The sequence below is a fragment of the Hemicordylus capensis genome, chromosome 16 (assembly GCF_027244095.1).
Source record: "Hemicordylus capensis ecotype Gifberg chromosome 16, rHemCap1.1.pri, whole genome shotgun sequence".
Lineage (NCBI taxonomy): Eukaryota > Metazoa > Chordata > Lepidosauria > Squamata > Cordylidae > Hemicordylus > Hemicordylus capensis.
Genome location: NC_069672.1, coordinates 4,417,247 through 4,440,555, shown reverse-complemented (window position 1 = coordinate 4,440,555; position 23,309 = coordinate 4,417,247). Strand labels below are relative to the sequence as shown.

The following is a 23,309-nucleotide window of genomic DNA, read 5'->3' as shown; positions in this document are numbered from 1 at the left end:
TAGGGACACCTCAGTGGCGTAGTTTGCGATGCCGTCATCCACCCCAATTCAAGATGGCGGACGCGTAAACTTTTGAGGCGCAAGTGGGCTAACTTGTGAACCGCCGAACCGATTGGAACCAAATTTGCAGCACCTGTAGGGACACATAGGGATGCCCCCGAGGGTGTAGTTTGCAATGCTGGCATCCACCCCAATCCAAGATGGCAGACGCTTGAATGTGGAGCAGTTGGGCTAACTTGTGGACTGTCTAACTGATTGGAACCAAATTTGGTACAATTGTAGGGAGTGACACACAGGGACACCTCAGTGGTGTAGTTTGTGATGGTGGCATCCACCCCGATCCAAGATGGCCGATGAGTGAATGCTTGAGGCGCCAGAGGTCTTAACTTGTGAACAGCCTAACCGATTCGAAGCGAATTTAGTCCAGTTGCAGGGATAGTGAAAGGGAAGTAGGCAGGTTAGTTCCGACTAGAACAACTTGGTGATTTCTTAATTGCTGTTTTGCAGTGATTCGGGTGACGAGAGGGATTCTACTCCTCCCAAGAAAGACGATGGCCCTACCAAGAGCGAAAAGAACGACACTGGCTTCACGAAAGATAACAGGTTTCTCCGGAGCCCTTCTCCTGACGCGGGCGGGCCTTGGCGTAGCTCTCGGGGTGTTTCTCCAGGCAGGGACTAGGCAGGCACAAGGGCTGAGCCCCAAGCGTATGTCTCGGTGGCCAAAGGTCCAGAGCTCCTGTCGGTCCTGGATCCAGCTCCTCCCCTTCCCCACTCCTGCTCCCAGAGGTCCCTTCACTGGAGGGGCTGGAGCTTGAAACGTAGACCTCGCCCATCCAGGTGGAGAATGGGGCCACCTCCTAACAGCAAGCATTAATTGTCCCCTGTGCTAAGCAGGATCTGCCCTGGTTTGCATTTGGATGGGTGGCTACATGTAGCACTGTCTGCTGTCAGCTAGGATGGGACCAGTGGTGGAGGCTCTGCTTTGCACGCAGAAGGTCCCAGGTTCACTCCCTGGTGTTTCCAGGTAGGGCTGGGAGAGACTCTTGAGAGACCTTGGAGAGCTGCTGCCGGTCAGAGTAGGCAGCGCTGAGCTAGATGGACCCAAGGCCTGACTCAGTAGAAGGCAGCTTCCTGTGTTACTATCCCTGGTGAGCCATCAGTTTTTGACAGGGGCTGTGAATTAAACTGAGGCAAGGGCAGTGCCTATGCCCACGTAATCCTCTCCGGTGACTGCTGAGACCGGCCCCCTCGGCCCCAGCGTGAACGGCCCACCTAGCGAGGGCTCTGACGCCGGGCAGGAGAAGGCTGACATGTTTCCACCCAGTACGTTTTCACATAATCCAATCTGTGAGATTCCCTGGATGTGCTGATGGCCGCCAGTTTGGATCGCTTCACGCGGGGCTCAGACAAATTCATGGAGGACGGGGCGCTCAGTGGCGACTGGTCTGAGGGCTATAGTCCGCCCCAGCCTAAGAGGCCGGATGCCTTTGAATCCCAGTTGCAGGGGAGCAACAGCAGGAGAGGGGGCAGGCCCTCACCCCCTGCCTGTGGGCTTCTTGGAGGCATCTGGTGGGCCACTGTGGGAAACAGGAGGCTGGACTAGATGGGCTTCCTTGGGCCTGATCCAGCAGGGCTATTCTTACGTTGCTGCTCTCAGCTGAGACTGCAGGGCTGTAGACAGTGGAGAAGGACAAAGAGAATATGGGCCAAGGGCCCTGTCCAGGGCTGGCCTTGTGGTAATAAGCATGCATTGTCCCCTTTGCTAAGCAGGGTCCACCCTGGTTTGCATTTGGATGGGAGACTACATATATGTGAGCACCCTAGGAGAGGGGGTGGGGCCGCTCTGGGAAGAGCACCTGCCTGCTTGTATGCAGAAGGTTTGGGCAGCATCTCCAGATAGGGCTGAGAGAGATTCCTGCCTGCAACCCTGGAGAAGGCGCTGCCCATCTGGGTAGATAATGCAGAGCTAGATAGACCGCCTGACTCAGTAGAAGGCAGCTTCCGGTGAGAGAGAGTAGGGATTCAGTCCTGACTGGCGGCACAATGGTGTCTGGATCCGGATGGACTGACGGTCCTGCTTGAGAAATCCGCTGAGTCTCACAGATGGGAACGGGGGGCAAGAGATTCCTGGTGTCGGGACCGTTCTCGCAAACACCGAGCGTGCCTCTGCTAGGATACAGAGACGCTCTTGTTTGGGCTACTCGCACGCCGAGTGGCTCTCTCATCCCTGACGTTTGGGCCTCTCCTCTCTTCTCCCCCCATCCATTCAGGATCCCCAAGAAGGGCTTTGTGGAGGTCACAGAGCTCACGGACATCACCTACACCAGCAACCTGGTGCGCCTGAGACCCGGGCACATGAACGTGGTGCTGATCCTGTCCAACCCCACCAAGACGTCCCTCCTGCAGAAGTTTGCCCTGGAGGTCTACACGTTCACCGGGTGGGTATGGCAGACCTCCTCTGCTGTGGGTTCCTTCCTGTGGGGCACCACTTGGCAGAGGGAAATGTTGGCGTTTTGCAACCTGGGGGTGGGCAGGGTGGGTTGCTCCGCGGCCGTTGAAATAGCACACTGGGCAAGTGCCTGCAGAATATTTCCAGCTGTTGGAACTACAACCCAGCGGCCACCATTTCAGCATGGGCCTCCCTCTGGATTGCCTACCCCGTCCTCAGTTGTGAGTGAATCGCACCCATTGATAGTTGTCAGACTTTCACGGCCAGTTTCTAGCAAGAGTTGCTTTCGATGTATTGCTCAGTTATCCCAAGGATTACTGGATTGGTGGGGGGAGAGCCAGGCTTGTGGTCGCAAGCATGACTTGTCCCCTTTGCTATGCAGGGTCTGCCCTGGCTTGCATTTGAGTGGGAGACAACACCTGTGAGGACTGGAAGGGCCCTAGCCAGTGGGCCCTGGCCCTAGCTCACAGAAGGGCCCTAGCCCTAGTTCACAGGGATTCCCCGATGTTGTTCACTACAATTCCCAGCATCCCCAGCTGCAATGGCCTTTGGCTGGGGATTCTGGGAGTTGTAGTCAACAACATCTGGGAATCCCTGTCAGAGGGAACACTGGCCATAGCTCCTGCTTGCATGTAGAAGATCCTAGGAGTCCCTCCCTGAGAGAGACTCCTGCCTGCAACGTGGGAGAAGCCGCTGCCAGTCAGTGTGGACAATCCTGAGCTAGATGGACCAAGGGTCTGACTCAGTAGGAGGCAGCTTCCAGATGGCCATGGAATGCATTGAATTTCCAAATGGCCAGTTGTCATTCAGAAATTCTATGCATTCTTTGGTTCTTTGGAAGCAAAGAGGGCTTTTCAGTGGGTGTCCCATCATTCAGGTAAAATGTGGCATTGAGTCGGTTTCGTTTCCTGGTGCCCACAGAGCCCTGTGGTTTTCTTTGGTATAATACAGGAGGGGGTTGACCATTGCCTCCTCCCGCGCAGTGTGAGATGCATACATTCCCTAAAAGGTCCCACGTTCCCTCCCTGGCAGCATCTCCAAGATGGGGCTGAGGGAGACTCCTGCCTGCAACCTTGGAGAAGCCGCTGCCAGTCTGAGTAGACAATACTAGATGGACCAAGGGTCTGACTCAGTATATGGCAGCTTCCTGTGAGAGGAAGTTGGGATGCAGTCCTGATTGGTGGCCCAGCAGTGTCTGAATCCACTCAGATTGGCTTGCATGCAGAGCTCGTCTCAAGCTGAGCCAATCTTCTGAGTGGGGAGGGATGCCTAATGGCCCTCTTTTCCTTCTCCCGCCCCCAGGAGCAGCTGCCTCCACTTCTCCTTCCTGAACCTGGACAAGCACCGGGAGTGGCTGGAGTACGTCTTGGAGTTTGCGCAGGATGCGGCCCCCATCCCCAACCAGTACGACAAGCACTTCCTGGAGCGCGACTACACGGGCTACGTCCTGGCCCTGAACGGCCACAAGAAATACTTCTGCCTCTTCAAGCCGCCCAAGTCGGAGGACGGCGGGGACGTCCCGGGCGGGCCGGGCGAGGATCCCGACCCCGGCGAGGCCCGCGGGAAGCCCCCCTCCTGCAGCCCGCAGGCCAAGTCGGCGAGGAACAAACTCAGCCATCTCTCCTTGTGGATGGAGCGACTCTTGGAAGGGTCCTTACAGAGGTTTTATATCCCTTCGTGGCCGTCGCTAGACTGAGCCGAGGCCTTGGCCGGAGGAAGTGGTCGCTGCAGACTCTGCGCGGGGACCCACCTGGGCCTCTCTTCTCCGGGCATGACCTTGTGTCGGGTAGACAGTAGCTTTTTAGTGGAGTTCTCCTAGGCCCCGTGAATTTAGAAGCCTCTCGCCCACCTTTCTTGGCCTAGGAGCGATGGGAATAAACGCACTGCCGCCCACTTGTGTACCAAAAGGTCCTCGCGTGCAGGGGCTCCACAAGTGGGGGGCCGGACGGCACCAGCGCCCCGCCCTCTCCTGCTTTCCCAGCCTGCCCTGCCTCTGCCTCTGGGGTCTCCTCCGCGAGCCTCGGGCCTTGCTGCTGTGGGGGACACTTTTTGTGCGTGTACCGTTTTTCCTTTTTTTAAAAAAAACTTTTGGTTTTTTGCATTTAAGTGCAGTTCTGGCCACGCTCCTCTCCCCCTCTTCCCGCGCATGCTACGGGGGGAAAGGGTTCTCTTAGTATCGGGAGTCTTTGGTTTTACACACACACACACCCCGGCGCGTGGTAAGCAATCTCGGGTGTGTTTGGGGGTATCTCCCTTTTGTACCAAATGGCTGATGGGGCAGGAACGCGGGGAGGCCTGCCCCCCACCGGCAGCCTGGCGCAATAAATCCACTCGCAGTTTCGTGAAGCCATCACGGGTGGGGGAGAGGGCCAGCCGAGCTGCAAATACTGTACGAAACGATGAGCCATTGAAACGGTCGCTTCCTTCCGATGCCTTCTTACTGCTCGTGGTCTGTGATTGCGTTGTGAAAGACCTGCGTCTCTTCGCCCTCCTCGAACCCGTGCCTGTGTCAGTAGAAGCTGCTAGGAATCGTGTGGAAGGCACCTTTAGAAGTCCTGCTTGTGCATCTGGACTTTTTTTCGTTTTTCTTTCTTTTTTGAAGTGGTACATCTCTAGGACGCTAACTAAGGATGTTTCTTTGTATCAAGGAACTTTAAATTGCCTCTTAACGATCGTATCTCCCAGGTCAGGGGGTACGATGCCCTTAACACGGCTGTCAATAATTAAAGGTTTCTCAGGCTTGCCCCCGCCCCGCCTGGAGGTTTTTGGACTACAACTCCCATCATCCCCCTGCCACGACAGCCAAAGGGGATGATGGGAGTTGGAGTCCAGCATCATCCCGGGTGGGGGGGAGAGGGCAAACTTAAGAGACCCTGTGTTTCATGGAAACTTGAGTCTCCTGCGGGTAAATATCCCTCCCGTCCCCCGGTTGGGAGTTTCGGCCTCTCCGAAACTGGTCTTGAGTTGGAGGTATGTTTACAAAGCTGCAGGGCTGCCCCCCGACCTCCTTCCGAGATGCAGCACCCCCCAGACTGCCGAGTGACCGTCTGTGGGGAATGGCTGATGCCGTTTCTGCGATTTAGTGTAATCCAACATCTCTCTCTGGTTGGTTTCCTCCTTTGGCCCTGATCTGCCCAATGATGGTCAAATTCCGGTACTCTGGACAGTGCTGTGGGTGGGCGTGTCCTGTTTTTGAAGACCCCTCCGTGTTTAAAACAACCAACCAAGCACCACGTCTGTAGCATCCTGCTCCATTGCAGGGATCCCACACAGGCCTCTCTCCCTGATGGACTAGCTCTCTCCATGCAGGGAGTTTTCAAGCTGCATGACTCTGCATGATCCCGCATCCGGCCAGCTCGTTCCTGGTGCAGACGGGCTTGGCCATCTGCTCTCTTGCGCTCTTGCCATGCTGGCTGTCATAACTGCGGGGAGGCCGGGTTTGTGTTCCAGGTCTTTGTGAAACAGAAGATACAGCTTGTGCGGATGAAGCCGTGAGGCTGGTTAAGTGACCCCGGCCTTCTCGGCAGAGCTGGTTTTGGTGGACTTCGCCTTCCCTTCTCACAGGAGTGGCTTGCTGGAGGCCCCCTCCGCGGAACTGGGAAACTGCTGCTGAGCGACCCGGCACAAAACTGGCTGGTGCCGTTCCGGAGACACTCTCTTCCCGTGCTGTGTCCGTCTTGTTCCCGGATCCATTTCTGTCAGTCCTGGCCAGCTGTGACGGTCTCGGGTTTCTGCAGAAGTCGGGCAGGGAGATCTTGTTACGTGCCGTCGGAGTCCAGCAGAGCTGAACCTCAGCATGACGCAGCCGTGCTGGGTCCGGAAGGATCCCGCCTCGGGAAATCAGCAATTGGTTTTAGAGATAGGGGTTCTTCCGGCCAGACAACTGGCACTGCTTAATGATTTGGGTCCTGTAATAAATCGCACGACAATAATGATGATCTACTGCAGGGGTGGGCAGACGTGGCCTTCCGGCTGTTGTCGAACCACAACTCCCATCATGGGGGTTGTTCAACAGCCGGAGGGCCGGGTTTGCCCACCCCTGATTCGGACTGGCCGGTCCCAAGAACCCTGAATGCTCCCGCTGCGCTTGGTCTTAATAGGGCACACGATTCTAGCGTGCAGCCGTGGAGCCTTCTGGTTAAAGAAAGGCGACCGGAGAGAAGCGTCCATGGAAGGGGTTGGGGAAAGCCGTCTTTGAGAAATGAGCTGCACATCTTTTGAGGATGCTCAGCGTGACGCTAACGCATGGATTTGACCAGCGGGGGTGGGCCTGCCCTTTTATTAGGCTGGGAGAGAAAGAGCTTCCCAGGAACAGCGGCTGCCACATCTCTGGTTGGTGGTGGTTCTTGTCCTGGTCCAGAAACTAGAGAGGTCTCTGCTCCTTTGGGCAGAGTGGAGCCCGGCTTCCAGCACCCAGCCCGTCTCATGCCTGAAGTGGGCACTCGTGCTGATGCTCAACCTCCCAGAGGTCCAGTCCGTGCAGTTCCGTGGGCAAGAGTCTCCCAGTTGGGCGGGACGCCCCATTCATAGGTGGGTCACCTTTGGGGCGGAGAGGAGGTCGGCACTCCAGCTCGCCATCATGCAGAGCGCGCGAGTGATCGCCAAGTGATCACTGCTCCTCACTTTGGGCCTGGGGCCAGCTCTCCTTTGCCAAAAGATGTCTGCCTTCAGCTAATTAATCCATTAATTTCATTAAGAGAAACTTGCATCATGAGACAAGGAGCAGATTTCCCCTGTAGTTGGGCTTTCATGGCTTACAGAGGAAAGGAAGGTTTCCCCTGCCTGATATCAGAAAGCGAAAAGCAGCCTTATCCGAACTCCTAGAACCGAATGTCAATCCTCTCCTCAAGGGGAATTTTAGTAGAGTGTCCGATTCCACGTCTGCTGTTTTGTTTTTTTCCTTTGACATGACCGTGGTAGACCCAGCTGCTCCCTTCTCGGGGCGGCCACCTTGTCTTCTGCACTCTCCCAAATGTCAGGAACGACGGCTAGCCATAACCCAGCGGTTATGGTGGGGGAGCGGTTTGAAAAGGCAGCCACATATTTTGCACTTTTGATACTCTTGTCAGGGAGTGGGGGAGAAGTAATTTATTGAGCAGATTGTCTTAATTATTTTTATTTTGTATTTGTCAACAGGCACTGAGTTCTGGTTGGGTTTTCGATTATTGGTTTTTTTGTCGCTTTAAGACTCTGACAGATTCGCAACTGAAATAAACTATTTTAATGTGTGATCATCCGATGGCTCTGTTTGGAAATGAGTCCACGTCAGCTTAGCACGCAGGTAGACGGAACAGCCTCTGGCAGTCTCATGTTAGTCACCACTGAGTTCCAGTGCCCAGGTGTTACACAAAGTGGCACACAGCCTCTCTCGATTGCAGTTACAGCACAATATTGGTGATCTCTGAGACTTTTATCAGACAGGCTCATAATTTCAATGAAGCAAGGGAATTGAGGCCAGTATGGCTTGCTGAACAGCTAAGACCTTAAGGCAACATTTGGTGAGATCGAGGCTATATGATAAAAAGATGTGAAACTGAAGCTTGCCCAGTGTGTGAAGATAGGGAAGGCACCTGTAAACCAAACAGTGTTGTTCATAAGATTGCTTGTGCAGATGGTGGTGAATGTTCTGTGGGAGAAACTGGAAGGCCTCTATGGGGTAGGTTTAAAGAACATCTTGCAGACTCAAAGTGCATTAATCGGGAAACACTTTGGTCGATACACAAGGGAGAGAGGCACAAAGGAAAAACACCACCACTCAAAGTGTGTATTTTGGAGACAGAACGTTGCACACTTAAAAGGGAAATCAGAGAAGCGTTGTACATTGATAAACTGAAACCTGGTTGTTAATGGTAGAGAGGAACCTAAAGAAATTCCAAGAGATATTGGCCTCTAAAGGGTGTACTGTCTAACTTGTTCCTTTCCTCTCCACCTCGCCCCGTTAGTGCTGAGCTTGGGAAAGTGTCCTTATCTCTTCTCCCCTGTGCTTTTCGTCAGCTTCAGGTGATTGGCTTGGGAGAGTTTCCGTTTTGCTATAGAGGAATGCCGGTTCAAACCGTGTTAAACATCAAGCATTGAAAATGATGTCTTTATGTCGAAAAGTTTGTCTTTAACAGATTCCTGTTCGATTAACCTTTTATATGCAATAAAGAAAGTCTAGAGAGAAGTGAAAAGACCTTCAGAGGCGTTTGGGAGACGGCAGGTTTCTTTTCTTTAACCTTTCTTTGCTGCCCCAACACTCTCATTTTGAAAGAGTGGCAGAATCCATGCAGAACAGGCTGTTCTGACCGTCATAACTAGGGTAAGAGCTGTCGGTGCTCCTGATTACAGATGGCCGGTGAATGTAAAAAAAAGGTTGGTGGAAGCTGGGAAGGGTGAACATCTTCCAGCTCTGGAACCCTGCAACCTGGCTGGACCACTTTCAACCTTGTTCTACATTCACGCTAATGGGCAGAACTGTGGAGCGCTTGCAGCTCTTCAACTGAGGTAGGAGATGTCTCCTCCCCTAGTGACGATGGTCAGAACCAGCCTAAAGCCTACACATACTGGTAGCCCCCAATTATAGGACAACTTCATATGCCCCAAAGTAAGGAAGGGAACCGGAGAGTCCCATCAGGTGTGTTATCTGAAGCAGCCCAACTCTGGTTCCTGGCCCCCTTTCTCCCAAGATTCCTCTGACTTTGGTCACCAAGGTATGAAGTTGGCTTTTAAAGGGGGCTTGGACAAATTCATAGAGGACAGGTCTATCAAGGACTACTAGTCTGGTGGCTGTGGGCCACCTCCAGCCTCAGAGGCAAGATGCCTCCGAGTACCAGTTGCACGGGAGTAAGAGTAGGAGAGAGGGCATGCCCTCACTTCTTGCCTGAGGGCTTCTCAAGGGCATCTGGTGGGCCACTGTGGGAAACAGGAGGCTGGACTAGATGGGCCTTCTTGGGCCTGATCCAGCAGGGCTGTTCTTATGTCCTTATGAAATCGACTTGACAAAGCCCGACTGGAGAACCCACTTGCCAGGAATCTCTGATCCCTTTCTAGTCGCTTTGTATTTATTGCCAAGCTGCCCACAGAGTCCTGGAGGACATCTAGCCCAACCCACATGATGCTTTTGTGGCATTCACTGCCACACAAAAGCTAGAGAGATACTTGCTAGTTGGGTCCATCAATGGCCATCAGCTGTGATAGCCAAATGTTCAGAGGCAGTATACCCCTCATTATCAGGTGCTGAGGACAAGAGAAGGCCTTCTGGATGTCTTTTAGGAAACAGAATGCTGAACTAAAATGGAGCTATCAGGTTCCTCCTACAGGGCTGTTTTTAGATCCTTATTCTGTGCTATGAATACATAGATGCAAGTTAACAAAGTAAATTTGTATATATTTTTGCAAAAGATTACGTTCTTTGCCTAGGATTAGGATTCTGCAGATTCATGCTCTGTGCTATAATTCTCTTCCCTGGCCCCACTCTCAAAATCACACCCCATGGTACCCCCCCCACACCAGTGGGATGCTCAGCTTTCTAAAATGCAAATACTCTGCTTGCTAAAATGCTCTGCTTTCTAAGATCTAAACAGTGACTTGAACGCTCTTAGGGTTTTCACTGAAGCCATGACTTGGTTTGCTAAAAAAACACCCCAAGATTGTCAAGGACTTGTGTTGTAGGTTCATGGTCTCTACCATTTCAACCAGGCACATGCTCAGCTATTCCGATTATTGTTTTAGACTTCATCTGAAAAGGGGAGAGGGAGTGGAAAGCGAGACACAGATCCAGAACATGTAGGAGACACATCCTGGGTTCTAGACAGGATTCCCATTTTATATTAAGGGCATCTTCTGTGAGGAAACGGAAACTTCTCTGAAATGGCTTATGTAGTCTTCACTCCAGGGAGGACACACAGCATCTCAAACAGCAGATTTGCTCCCAGGAGGGCTGTGTTACCTATAAGCAAAAAGAGTGAAGACATCCCATAAATTGATTGATTGATTGATTTGATTTGTAGCCCTTCCAAATTTGAAGCCCTTCCAAAATGGCTCAGGGCGGTTTACAGCATAATAAAAACAATTAAAACAAGTTGGCCAGTAAAGAGAACTGAGCATTGGCCAGCACCTCTGTGCTAGCCTAACTAGCCGGGAAGCGGAGAGTTAGCAGGGTGTTAAGCTTGCAGAAAATCTCGTTCTCCGAGCTTCAGTGCGCACGTCTCTAAACCAGGGTCAAGAGGAATCTGCTGTCTTGGGACTGAGGAAATGGGAGAAGAGAGACCTCATTCCAAACTCCTTAACAGCTGGCCCTGTGATTCTGACATGTAATCTTTCCTGGCCATCGGTTTTCCCTCTAAGGCGTGTGCACGCGCATGCAGTCACAGGTTTTTTTTAATGTCTGCTCAGTTAATTTTAGATCCTGCTCAGGATGAATCAGGAAGGCCCCAGTCTCAACGCATGTGTACATGTGACACTGCCTTGATACTACCGCCCAGAACAAAACTCATTCTGCGCACAGATGCAAACGACTGAAAGGGCAACCAAGATGATCAGGAGCCTAGAGCACCTTCCTTATGGGGCAAGGCTACAACACCTGGGGCTATTTTGGTTAGAAAAAAGATGACTGCGGGGAGACATGAGAGAGGTCTACAAAATCATGCCTGGTGTGGAGAAAGTGGAGAGAGAGAAATTCTTCTCCCTCTCACACAACACTAGAACCAGGGGTCATCTCATGAAATGGATTGCCATAAAACTGAGGATCAACAGATGGAAGTACTTTTTTACACAACACATAATCCACTTGTGGAATTCTCTACCACAAGATGTGCTGACAGCCAACCACGTGGATGGCTTTAAGAGGGGTTTGGATAACTTCATGGAGGGCTACCATCATCGGCTATTAGTCGGAGGGCTACCTCCAGCATCAAAGGCAGGATGCCTCTGAGTACCAGTTGCAGGGGAATAACAGCAGGAGAGAGGGCAGGCCCCTTTCAACTCCTGACTGTAGGCTTCCAGCAGCATCTGGTGATGTGAAACAGGATGCTGATGGACCTCCTCGGGCCTGATCCAGCAGGGCTGTTCTTACGTTTGTATGACCACAGCTGGCCATGTACAACTAAATATTATAGGAAGATAGGAAGCTACCATATTCTGAGCCAGACCATTGGCTCATTTGCTATATACTGAGTCAGACCATTGGTCCATCTAGCTCAGTATTGTCTGCACAGACTGGCAGCAGCTTCTTCAAAGTTGCAGGCAGGAATCTCTCTCTCAGCCCAATCCTGGAGATGCCAGAGAGGGAAATTGAAACCTTCTGCTCTTCCCAGAGCGGCTCCATCCCTTGAGGGGAAGATCTTCCAGTGCTCACACATCAAGTCTCCCATTCATATGTAACCAGAGTGGACCCTGCTTAACTAAGGGGACAAGTCATGCTTGCTACCACAAGACCAGCTCTCCTCTGTCACCAGTGAGTGTGACCTTACTGTACATGAGTCATGGGTGGTCTGGTTTGTGTACCACTCAGCCATCCTCCTGTGATGGTGCTTGTCAGTCAGTGCACTGAAGGAATGAGGGAGGTGCTAGTGGAGCATCAGACCTATTCAGTTGACTCTTTGGTTGATGACTCTTTATTCTGATGTCTGGGACTATTCTCTAAGACAGCCCCTGGCAAAGGTTCACATGATCAGAACGTGGGTAGGAAACATCCTTTCCAAGCTTGGGGCTGGACACACTCATAAGAAGAGCCCTGCTGGATCAGGCCCAAGGAGGCCCATCTAGCCCAGCATCCTGTTTCCCACAGTGGCCCACCAGATGCCTCCGAGAAGCCCACAGGCAAGAGAGGAGGGGCATGCCCTTTCTCCTGCTGTTGCTCCCCTGCAACTGGGATTTAGGGACACCTTGCCTCTGAGGCTGGAAGTGGCCTATAGCCACCAGACTAGTAGCCCTTGATTGACCTGTCCTCCTGTTTGCTGATCGCATGCATGTTAGAAGCAAGGCCCAGTTGGGTAGGAACCTGCCCCCGCACCTCATCCCAAAAGCCACCTGATGGTGCAGCAGGGATGTAACTTGCTTAGGGAGCAAGTTACTGGTTCGAATCCCCGCTGGTATGTTTCCCAGACTACAGGAAACACTTCTATCAGGCTGCAGCACTATAGGAACGTGCTGAAAGGCATAATCTCATACTGCGTGGGAGGAGGCAATGGTCAACCCCTCCTGTATTCTACCAAAGACAACCACAGGGCTCTGTGGGCGCCAGGAGTTGACACCGACCCGACAGCACGACTTGACTTTACCTTGTCCCGAAGTTGGGGACAGAGTCTGGGTAGGGATAAACAAGCAATCTCCCCATCTCCGACCTTGTTTTTAACTCACAATCAATCAGAAAACAGGAGAGCATATGCAGCTACTGAACTCGGGCCGGGCACATCTCTTACCCAGGTTCTGATGGTGTGAATGAGTGTGATATCTGAAATGTATCAGGCATTACAATAAAGCTGTAATAAAGGGCAGAGGCACTTTGAGAAAGTCAATCTCTCTCCCTCTCCCTCTCAGCCTACTTTCTTTAAGGGAAGTAAGCCTATGAGATAACTCATAACATGGATGCTCTGTGTGTGCGCATCCATTGGTCCATCCATCCCCCCGCCCACACACACACTATCAACTTCACAATGCCTGGACCGATTTGGACCAAATTTGGTACAGTTGTAGTAACACACAGGGGCACTCAGTGGTGTAGTTCATGATGATGTCATCTGCCCCAGTTCAAGATGGTGGACACGGGAACCAATTTGAACCAAATCTGGTACAGTTGGAGGGACACCTAGGGAACACCTCAATGGCGTAGTTTGTGATGTCATCCACCCCAATTCAAGATGGCGGCCAAGTGAATGTTTGAGGTGGAAGTGGATTAATGAGAAGATAATGATCAATTAAGATTATAGTGTGTGGGGGGGGGAATAGGCAGATTAGTTTTTAACAGAAATTCTTGTTTTGTTTTGTTTTGCTTTCCTTGATTAGTAAATCATGGCAGAAAAATAATATTGCTTTTTTGCAGTGTTTCACCAATTCATATGTACACATACCGGTCCGCTTCTGGGCTAGATTCAAGGTGCTGGTCTTGACCTTTAAATCCCTACATGGCTTGAGGCTGGGGTACCTGTCGGCTTGTATTCACCCATACGAACCTGCCAGGGCCCTCCGTTCATCGTCTCAGGCCCTGCTTATGCCACTAACAGAGATCTGGCTGGAGACAGGGCCTTTTCGGTTGTGGCCCCTCGGCTTTGGAACGCCCTCCCTGAAGAGCCTCGCCATGCTCCCTCCCTCAGTGTCTTTAAGAGACAACTAAGAACACATCTTTTTAAAGAGGCTTTTTAATGCTCCATTTTTTGTTATATCTGGTAAGTTCTTTAGCGTTTTATAACTTTCAGGTTTTTTAGCTTTTAAAATAACCTTTAATTTGAAGCTAATACTGATTGTGGTTTTTAATCTGACTTCTAACGTTTCTCATTTAATTTGGTTAATTTTATAACTTTTATTGTATCTTGTATCTATCTTATTGTTGTAAGCTGCCCCAAGCAGTAGTGTGCTGGAGGGGCGGGGTATAAATATTTCAAATAAATAAAGAATAATAAAATACATTGAGAAAGGAAGGGAGAGGAGAGGAGAGAATGAATTGACAGAGGATGCATGCCCCAGTGCTGGAATCAATGATAGATATTCTTGTTAAATCTGAATTAAGGCAGAATGGAATTCGCTAAGGTCAAAGATGCCCAGCATAGCAGTTTAGCATTTGGTGAAGCAAATGCCCCGTCAACTGCAGGCTAAAATGACAGGTGTCAAAATATACACGGTGGTCTTCTCTCTACTCACCAGAAGCATCGTATATCGGGGCCACTTCAACAAGGTCGCCTCCAACGATATTAAGACCTTGGCAACCACGAATGATCTCCAAAGCCTGTTTGAAAGCAAGAGAAGTCGTGAGGGGTGCAGGGAAATTGTGAGATCCAGTTGCTTTGAATTAGTGGGTGGACCTTTATTTAGTAGAAGGGAATCTTCCTAAGTTTCTGTTGCAAGAGGAGCTCTGTGTTTGCATGCTATGCCTTGTGGTAGCAAGCTGGTCTTGTGATGGCAAGCATGCAGTGTCCACTTTGCTAAGCAGGGTCCACCCTGGTTTGCATTGGAATGGGAGACTACGTGTGTGAGCACAGGAAGATATCCCCCTTCGCTTAGATAGATAGATACTTTATCACGGCCATTGACCCAACAACATGAAAGAAAAGCAGTAAAAATCACAGTAAAGATAATAGCAATAGCAATAGCAATAGCACTTACATTTATATACCGCTTTATAGCCGGAGCTCTCTAAGCGGTTTACAATGATTTAGCATATTGCCCCCAACATTCTGGGTACTCATTTTACCGACCTCGGAAGGATGGAAGGCTGAGTCAACCTTGAGCCCCTGGTCAGGACCGAACTTGTAACCTTCTGGTTACAGGGCTGCAGTTTTACCACTGCACCACCACTGCGCCAGGGATAATACAAGTAATACAACATACTAGCTGCATCTGCATAATACCTTAATATCTGCATAATACCAGACTTAATCTTACATGTGGCCTATTCCCCTCAGGAGATGGGGCCACTCTGGGAAGAGCAGAAGGTTCCCAGTTCCCTCCCTGGCGGCATCTCCAAGAGAGGGCTGGGAGAGAGACTTCTGCCTGCAACCTTGGAGAAGCCGCTGCCAGTCTGTGAAGACAATACTGAGCTAGATAGACCAAGGGTCTGACTCAGTATATGGCAGGTTCCTATGTTCAATGACAACCAGTGCAGGGTCCATATGCAAAATAATCTACACATAATGTTCAATGTGTGCAGAGTAGTACAATTCCCATCTGTGTCCTGCATTTGAGGGATCTGTACCCAGGTTCACTTTTCAACTGAGTGTATATTCACACAAACGCATATGTATGTGTACAGACACCTGTCTACATACAACAGGATGTCTGAATAGGCCTCAGACTATTCAACAGCCACTGGAGGGATGCTGTGTTGGGGATGGATAGGGCCAGTTGCTCTCCCCCTGCTAAATACAAGAGAATCCGCACTTTAAAAAGGCGTCTCTTTGCTCAGTTAGCAGGGAACAGCTGCTGTCTGCTATAATGCTTTCTGCCTTTTGCAGGTATCTTACCTGGCTGGGGGTGAGGCCAGCAATCTCAGGTGTGCCAGTGCCAGGTGCATACGCGGGATCAATGCCATCAATATCAAAGCTGATATACACGGGCTTCTCCCCCATCTGCTTTCTCACCTCCGCCATCAAAGGGACTAGCGACTTGAACCAGCAATCTTCTGCTGGCACTACCCGAAAGCCCTGTTGGAATGAGAAGAAGAGAAGAAAAGCTTCTGAACAGAGAATCCTAGTACAGACCCATCCCTGTGAAGAGAGCCCCCCCATATCGGTTATGTCTTGTTGAGTAATTTAGTGGTGCCCAGGATTTCCAGGGCGTTATTCGCACAGGGCTTCATGCTGCGGGGTAAATGTTGAGCGAAGCCCCTTTGAATCGCACTCGGGGCATTGAGGGGAAGCAGCCCCTCCCCTCTGCTCTCGGGTTTTGTTTTGATGCAAGTTCACATGGCATGCTTCCGTGTTTTCCTTCTAGCCAGTGGGGGTGGGGGGGGAGCTTTCTAAAGAGCTATATCTGCATTTCTAAAGAGAGCATCCCTCTTATCATGCTAATGATTCTAGTCAGTGCCTTGCCTCTCCCTATTGGCTCAGGCGTTTTCAGAAAAAGTCGCTTAAACCCTGCATTTTAAAAACCTGGCAATACCTCGAGAGAGGCTAGAATTCGCAAGACAAAGCCCGATTTGTGTGTGGAGTGGATCCAAAGATCTCAAAGGGACTTTGGGGTAAGTTTGGCTGGTGTGTGAACACACACTCTCTCCCAAAGGAGATTCGGAGTAGAAGCCCTGTCTGTAAAGCCTCCAGGTAGGGCTGAGTTCCTACTAAGTTAACTGCTGTCTCAGAGGCAAATCTCTCTCTCTCTCTCTCAGAGGGCCCTGAAGGAAGCTTAGAAGCAATGGGATTGTACTGCAGAGAACCTTTCTACATGGAAATAATGTACTGCTCTTGCTGTTCCAACCATTTATTACCATTCTTCCCACCTTAGAAACCTAGGAAGCTGCTGTTGACTGAGTCTGACCCTTGGTCTATCTAGCTCACTAATGTCAACACTGACTGGCAGCAGCTTCTCCAGGGTTGCAGACAGGACTCTCCCAGCCCTACCTAGAGATGCCAGAGAGGGACCTTGGAACCCTCTGCATGCAAGCAGGCAGGTGCTGTTCCCAGAACAGCCCCATCCCTTAAGGGGAAACTCTTACGGTGCTCACACATGTAGACTCCCATCCAAATGCAAACCAGGGTGGAGCCTGCTTAGCAAAGGAGACCATTTATGCTCACTTCCATAAAACCAGGGTCTTTCCTAGCCCTGCTATGCAATCCTTCCTGCTGGAGATACCAGGGACCTGGACGTTGCAAGAGGATTGCTCAATCCACTCAGTTCAATGGCTGAGTTGCCCCAGGAGACACAGATTGCAGAAAAAGAATCCTGCTTCTTTGCATCATTAAAACAGATTAAATTGCATCACCTTCCAAATTTTAAATTTTTTAAAATGTGCTTTTATCGATTGTGATTTTTATCTGTTTTATGAATTTAAAGTGTGTGTGTGTGTGTGTGTGTGTGTGTGTAATAAATGAAATGCCTTCACGCGGTCTCGTTGCCCAGACCCCGCAGGGAGGGCTTTTGGTCTTCTGAATGCGCTTTGGGCAGCACACACCTAGCAGTTTTGGGCACCTCGTAACAAACTGGTGGCTTTACCTGGTCCCTGCAATACTTGTACGGATCGCAAGCGTAGGAAGAGCCCCGGATTCCGATCTGCACGACCCGTTTGCAGTCCAGGAGTCCCTCGTCCACACAGCGCCGGAAAGGCGTCCCGTGATAGAGCTTCTCCCCCAGCGCTTGATCACCCGTGTCGGTGTGAGCGTCTACGTGCACTAGCCCCACGGGGCCGTGCCTGATGGAGAGAGAGAGAGAAAAGCAATGCCACAAGTGTGCAAGAGAAATCCACCCACCCTGCCATCCAGGATCTGGCTTGAGTCTTCCCCCAAAACCTATCGCCGCTGTGGCAAGGCTGAGGGGTCAGGTCGGTGTAGTGTGGGGCTACATGGGGGTGGTGAGCAGGAATGGTCCCATCTGCTATGCAGGGTCTACCCTGGTTTGCATTTGAATGGGTGAGCACTGTAAGGTATTCCTCTCAGGGGATGGAGCCTTGGAAGAGCATCTAGGTCCCAAGTTCCTTCCCTGGCAGCATCTCCAAGATCGGGCTGAGAGAGACTCCTGCCTGCAACCTTGGAGAAGCCGCTGCCAGTCTGTGCAGACAAGACTGAGCTAGATGGACCAAGGGTCTGACTCAGTATATGGCAGCATCCTCTAAGGTTGCAGGCAAGAGTCTCTCTCAGCCCTATCTTGGAGATGCTTCCAGGGAGGGATCTCGGAACCTTCTGCATGCAAGCAAGCAGGTGCTCTTACACTGAGTTATGGCCCCAAAAGGGTACCATAATATCCTATCCTATCATAAAGGTAAAGTTGTGCAGTCAAGTTGGTGTCGACTCGTGGCGCCCACAGAGCCCTGTGGTTGTCTTTGGTAGAATACAGGAGGGGTTGGCCATTGCCTCCTCCCGTGCAGTATGAGATGAGGCCTTTCAGCATCTTCCTATATCGCTGCTGCCCGATAGAGGTGTTTCTCATAGTCTGGGAAACACATCAGTGGGGATTCGAACCGGCAACCTCTTGCTCACTAGGCAAGTTATTTCCCCGCAGCACCATTAGGTTGCATATCATAAGGGTGCCATAAAATAATGCTTTATTTGTAGATATATAAATGAACATGTGCCTGCAGCAGTAGCTATTGCTTCATAGAAACATAGGAAGCTGCCATATACTGAGTCAGACCATTGGTCCATCTAGCTCAGTCTTGTCTGCACAGACTGGCAGCGGCTTCTCCAAGGTTGCAGGCAGGAGTCTCTCTCTCAGCCCTATATCTTGGGGATGCTGCCAGGGAGGGAACTTGGAATCTTCTGCTCTTCCCAGAGCGGCTCCATCCCCTGAGGGGAAGATCTTACAGTGCTCACATATGTAGTCTCCCATTCAAATGCAAACCAGGGTGGACCCTGCTTAGCAAAGGGGACAATTCGCGCTTGCTCTCCACTAGGCCAGCTCTCCTGGACTCTGCCACAGCATGTCCTCTGCCCATCTTGGAGGTTTGGCAGATCCACCCCAGAACTGAATTGCTTTAGGATGTAAGCCCTGATGCAACCCTGAGTATTGGTCACGCCGCCCCCAGCACTGGAAGGAGCAGCCGCTCATCAGGGGTGCCTCCGATCCGTACTCACTTTTCTGCCACAGCCTGCAGGATGGGGTACGTGATGGTGTGGTCTCCACCTGCGACGACAGAGAAGAGCGGAAACTCTAAGATGATTTGACAGTTGCTCTGTTGATCTGATGCCAGACATTTGGGGCTTTAAAAACAAACACCACATACGAATCAGAGAGGCTGTTCTCATGCGCAGGGGAAACCGGGCCACGGAATCCCAGCCCGGTTTCCCCTGAGTGTGAGAACCGCTGAATCGTGGCCGGATTGTGCCAGAACTGCTCGGATCGTGGTGGCAAGCCTGCCTCTGGAGCCCGCCTCCAAAACAAGGTTAAAGGAGCAAGCACTTTCTAAGACTGTCTTTCTTTCTAGGATCGTCTGCCAGCAGCTGGTGGGGCTCGGCCACCTCTTTATTGCATTTTGCACCTGGCATAAACAAACTTTGGAACTCATTGCCACATGAAGAAATGGCAAGGATTTGATATGTTCACGAAAGAGCAGGATCTCGCTCTGATGGATATTGACCAGGAAACTGTCAAGGCATGCAAAGTCATCCTCAAGGGGATCTACTCCTCTGTCATCGCAGACTTACCCAGCGTCAGGGGTCTGCAGCCCCCCGCCACAATCTTTTGGAAGGCTTCTCGGATTTGTCGGCAGCTGTCCTTCAGGTTATACAGGTTGACGTTCACGTCCCCAATGTCGGCGACCATGAGGGAGTCGTACGGATTGGCCCCGGTAGCTGGGTTATGCTGCCTCACCATCGAGGACTCAGCCCGAATGTGGCGAGGGCCAAACCTGGAAGAGAAGCGGTCAGAGGTGAGTCTGTGACGCATCTTCCCTGGACACAGTGCATGTGCCTAGAAGTGCTGAGGACCCTGTGAAACGTGCAGCCAGGAGGGCCACAAATTCAGTCTTAGAATTGTAGAATGTTAGTGCATGAAGGGACCTTAGAGGTCATCTAGTCCACCCCCCTGCTCAGTGGAGGAATCTGCTCTGGCATCCCTGAAGATGGTTGTCCAACTTCTGTTTGAAAACCTCCAGCGAAGGAGATCCCACCCCCGCATGGGGCCGACAGTGGCACTGCCCAACATCCTTTGCAGCCAGGAAATTCCTCCTGATGTCTAACCTAAATCTGCTTCTCTGTAATTCCAGCCTATCGGTTCCTGTCCTGCCCTCGGGAGGCACAAGCTCCTTCTCGGTGGTAGCCTGTGACGAAATCAGCTTCCCTTTGCAGCCACCAAGATAACTACCATATTTACCTGAATAGAAACCTGAATTTAAGGTGACCCCCTCTAAAAAATATGGGTTAAATATAGGTTATGCCATTTACCCGAAAGGAAGAGACCCTGCATTTAAGATGAAACATACACACACACACCCCGCCCATTTCCAACATCAAAGAACTTGGGGGAAACCTAGTCTTGGATTCAAGTGAATCCAAGTACTACTGTACGGCATTCACCTGAATCCTAGTTTTTTTCTAAATTTTTTGAACCTCGATATCCACGGATCCAGCATCTGAGGATTTGTGTATCAGCAGCCGGGTAACAGATACCCGACCTCAGTATACGTGTGTGTGGGGAGGTTTTAAAAGGGTTAAGTCCATGAACCTGCAGGTCGGGGGTGGTGGTGGATCAAATTTAGAACAGTTGGGAAAAGAAGAGCCCTGCTGGATCAGGCCCAAGGAGGCCCATCCAGTCCAGCATCCTGTTTCACACAGTGGCCCACCAGATGTCGCTGGAAGCCACAGGCAGGAGTTGAAAGGGGCCCGCCCTCTCTCCTGCTGTTACTCCCCTGCAACTGGTACTCAGAGGCATCCTGCCTTGGAGGCTGGAGGTGGCCCACAGCCCTCTGACTAGTAGCCCTTAATAGACCTCTCCTCCATGAAGTTATCCAAACCCCTCGTCAAGCCATCCAGGTTGTTGGTGGTCACCACATCTTGTGGATTATGCAAGTTGTTTAAAAAAATACTTCCGTTTGTTGGTCCTAAATTTCCTGGCAATCAATTTCATGGGATGACCCCTGGTTCTGGTGTTCTGTGAGAGGGAGAAGAATTTCTCTCTCTCCACTTTCTCCACACCATGCATGATTTTATAGACCTCATTTTTTTTTCTAAACTAAAAAGCCCCAGGTGTTGTAGCCTTGCCTCATAAGAAATGGGCTCCAGGCCCCTGATCATCTTGGTTGCCCTCTTCTGCACCTTTTCCAGTTCTACAATGTCCTTTTTGAGATGTGGTGACCAGAACTGTACGCAGTACTCCAGATTTGGCCACGCCAGAGTTTTGCATAAGGGCATGATAAGCCAGCGTGTAAATGTAATCAGTTACATTTGCTTCTTTCCAGTTCTCCGATACAGAGAGCCTGATTGCAGGGATAAGTTATACGTATATTTTAGCAAGGAGGTCAGCAATTTCACATTTCACCACCCCACATTTCTAAGGCCTTTTGCCCCGTTTTTTGGACTTTTCCCGATGGTTTCTATATCTGCAGTAGTAGCGGAGGATGGAATCCCTGTGAATACTGAAGTTCTCCTTTATTGGTAATCTGCTGGGTAAAAGGGCTGGGCAGATTATGCCTTCTTAGGGGTATGCCGAAAACGGGTTTGCCCGGTTTGGTTCTAGTCTGAATTGGACTTGAACAGAACTGCATGTGTTTGGTTTTACATGCATCCCTGAACATTCCCCCGGTAGCGATGAGCGAACAGGTTTGACGTCGTATGTGTTCAACGTCGAACTGGTTCAATTTGACTGTTCAGAGTTGAACTGAACCAACTCTTCTCCAGGTGAAACATCCCAAACTTCTTCAACCAAGAATCTTCAGCTTTCAAAGGAGAGCTGGTCTTGTGCTAGCAAGCATGAGTTGTCCCCTTTGCTAAGCAGGGTCTGCTCTGGTTTGCATTTGGATGGGAGACTACACGTGAGCACTGTAAGATATCCCCCCCGCCCCTTAGGGGACAGGGCTGCTCTGGGAAGAGCAATTGAATGCTTGCATGCAGAAGGTTCCACGTTCCCTCCCTGGCATTTCCAGGACTCCTGCTAACTGTGCAAAGAGGCACCTTTCCAAGTGGTGAGTCTCTCATATTTAGCAGAGGGAGAGCAACTGACCCTGTCCAACCCCAGTGGTTGTTTATCTTACATTTCCATTTTCTGTGTGTCCTTGGGGGAACCATCTTATTTATTCTTCCTTTTTCTATGTAAACCGCTTTGGAAACTTTCTCGAAAAGCGGTATATAAACAGTAGCCATCGTAAGCATCGTAGGATAGGGCTGAGAGAGACTCCCGCCTGCAACCCTGCAGAAGCCGCTGCCAGTCTGTGAAGACCATACTGAGCTCGATGGAACAAGGGCCAGACTCGGTCTGTGGCAGCTTCCTCGATATCTGCCCTGCTCAGACCAGTCCCTGCTTACCTGGCTCCAGGCCGGTTGGAGGTCCCTGTGTCGAGAGGGACCCCGACAAAGGCGGCATCCAGACCTTCTGCGGAAGCCTGGACGGGCAGCTTGAACATGGAGCAGACCCCCACGGGCCTGGCTATAAACTCAGCGCTGGGAGGGACGTTGAAGCCCGAGGCAAAGCGGCCAGGAGAAAACCCCTTGGGAGAGGCCCTTTCCACGAAGGCTCGGCCGTGGCCTCTGGGCAGGGAACCGGTCCAAGGAGAAGCTGTGGCACCCCGGACATGCTGGCTGCTGGCGCTGAGCAGAGCAGGGCGGAGGACGCTCGCCAGAGACCTTGAGAGTGGCCGAGATCGCATGCCAAGAGTGAAGCTGGTTCTGCAGACCACCCTCTGCAATAAGCCGTGGAGGGGAGCCATTCTGGAAGGCAGGGCCAGGGGAATGGGCAAAGCAAGCCCTACCCAGGAGGGAAACACCCCCTCTGGCACTCCTGCCTGCCTTCTCTCCTCCCCGGTTCAAAGGGCAAACCCTGTGCACATAAATCTCCCTCCCAAGTGCTCAGTCTTGGGAAATGAAGCCTACTTTCCTCATGCACTCTCTCGGCACTGTGTGCAATTTTACAGCTCTCCATTCTAAACTCCGGGTAAACTATTGAGATTAGCGTTCTCAAAAGTCCCGGGATGTCCCGTATCGGAGGCAAAAATCTCTTGTCCCGAATGGGATCCTCTCCCCCCCCCCCCGCCGTATCATTGGCAGCGTCTGGGGATCTCCCTCAGCCCTCAACGCATTTGCATTGAGCTCTTTGAAGTCTGCGTTAAGTCCATGTTATAATGTAAAAGAAACAACGAAGAGTGCAAGATTCTGTGCTGCAGCAGGGAAAATGAGACTAGATAAACTTAGCTGTGTATGACCTTGCCATCCTTGTAGCTCCGTTTTATGGAATTTATTATTTTGATGTTGTATAGTTTTATTGCATTGTATTGTTTTCATTCCTTGTTTGTTTGTTTTCTGGTCACAGACCGTAATAATAAATTTGATGGATTGATTGAGAAACAACGAAGTTCACAAAAGAAGCCCCCATT

General features: G+C 51.0%; 2 protein-coding genes across 2 annotated transcripts in view; one reads left to right on the top strand and one right to left on the bottom strand.

Annotated features, from left to right (window-relative positions):
• Window positions 1-7,683, top strand: part of DNAJC16 (DnaJ heat shock protein family (Hsp40) member C16) — a 30,780-nt gene extending 23,097 nt beyond the window's left edge. The window contains exons 13-15 of the mRNA XM_053280916.1: window positions 508-603; window positions 2,271-2,438; window positions 3,752-7,683. Coding sequence (XP_053136891.1) covers window positions 508-603; window positions 2,271-2,438; window positions 3,752-4,145 — 658 coding nt within the window. The 3' untranslated portion in view covers window positions 4,146-7,683. The remainder of the gene's footprint in view (window positions 1-507; window positions 604-2,270; window positions 2,439-3,751) is intronic.
• A 516-nt stretch (window positions 7,684-8,199) lies between these two features.
• Window positions 8,200-22,851, bottom strand: AGMAT (agmatinase). The gene is made up of 7 exons (XM_053280918.1): window positions 22,246-22,851; window positions 19,432-19,634; window positions 18,862-18,910; window positions 17,288-17,483; window positions 15,604-15,783; window positions 14,285-14,369; window positions 8,200-10,376 (listed from the first exon to the last, which is right to left on the bottom strand). Exons 1-7 carry the CDS (start codon window positions 22,644-22,646, stop codon window positions 10,303-10,305), a joined length of 1,188 nt encoding a protein of 395 aa, XP_053136893.1. The 5' UTR covers window positions 22,647-22,851; the 3' UTR covers window positions 8,200-10,302.
• Window positions 22,852-23,309: the final 458 nt, after the last annotated feature.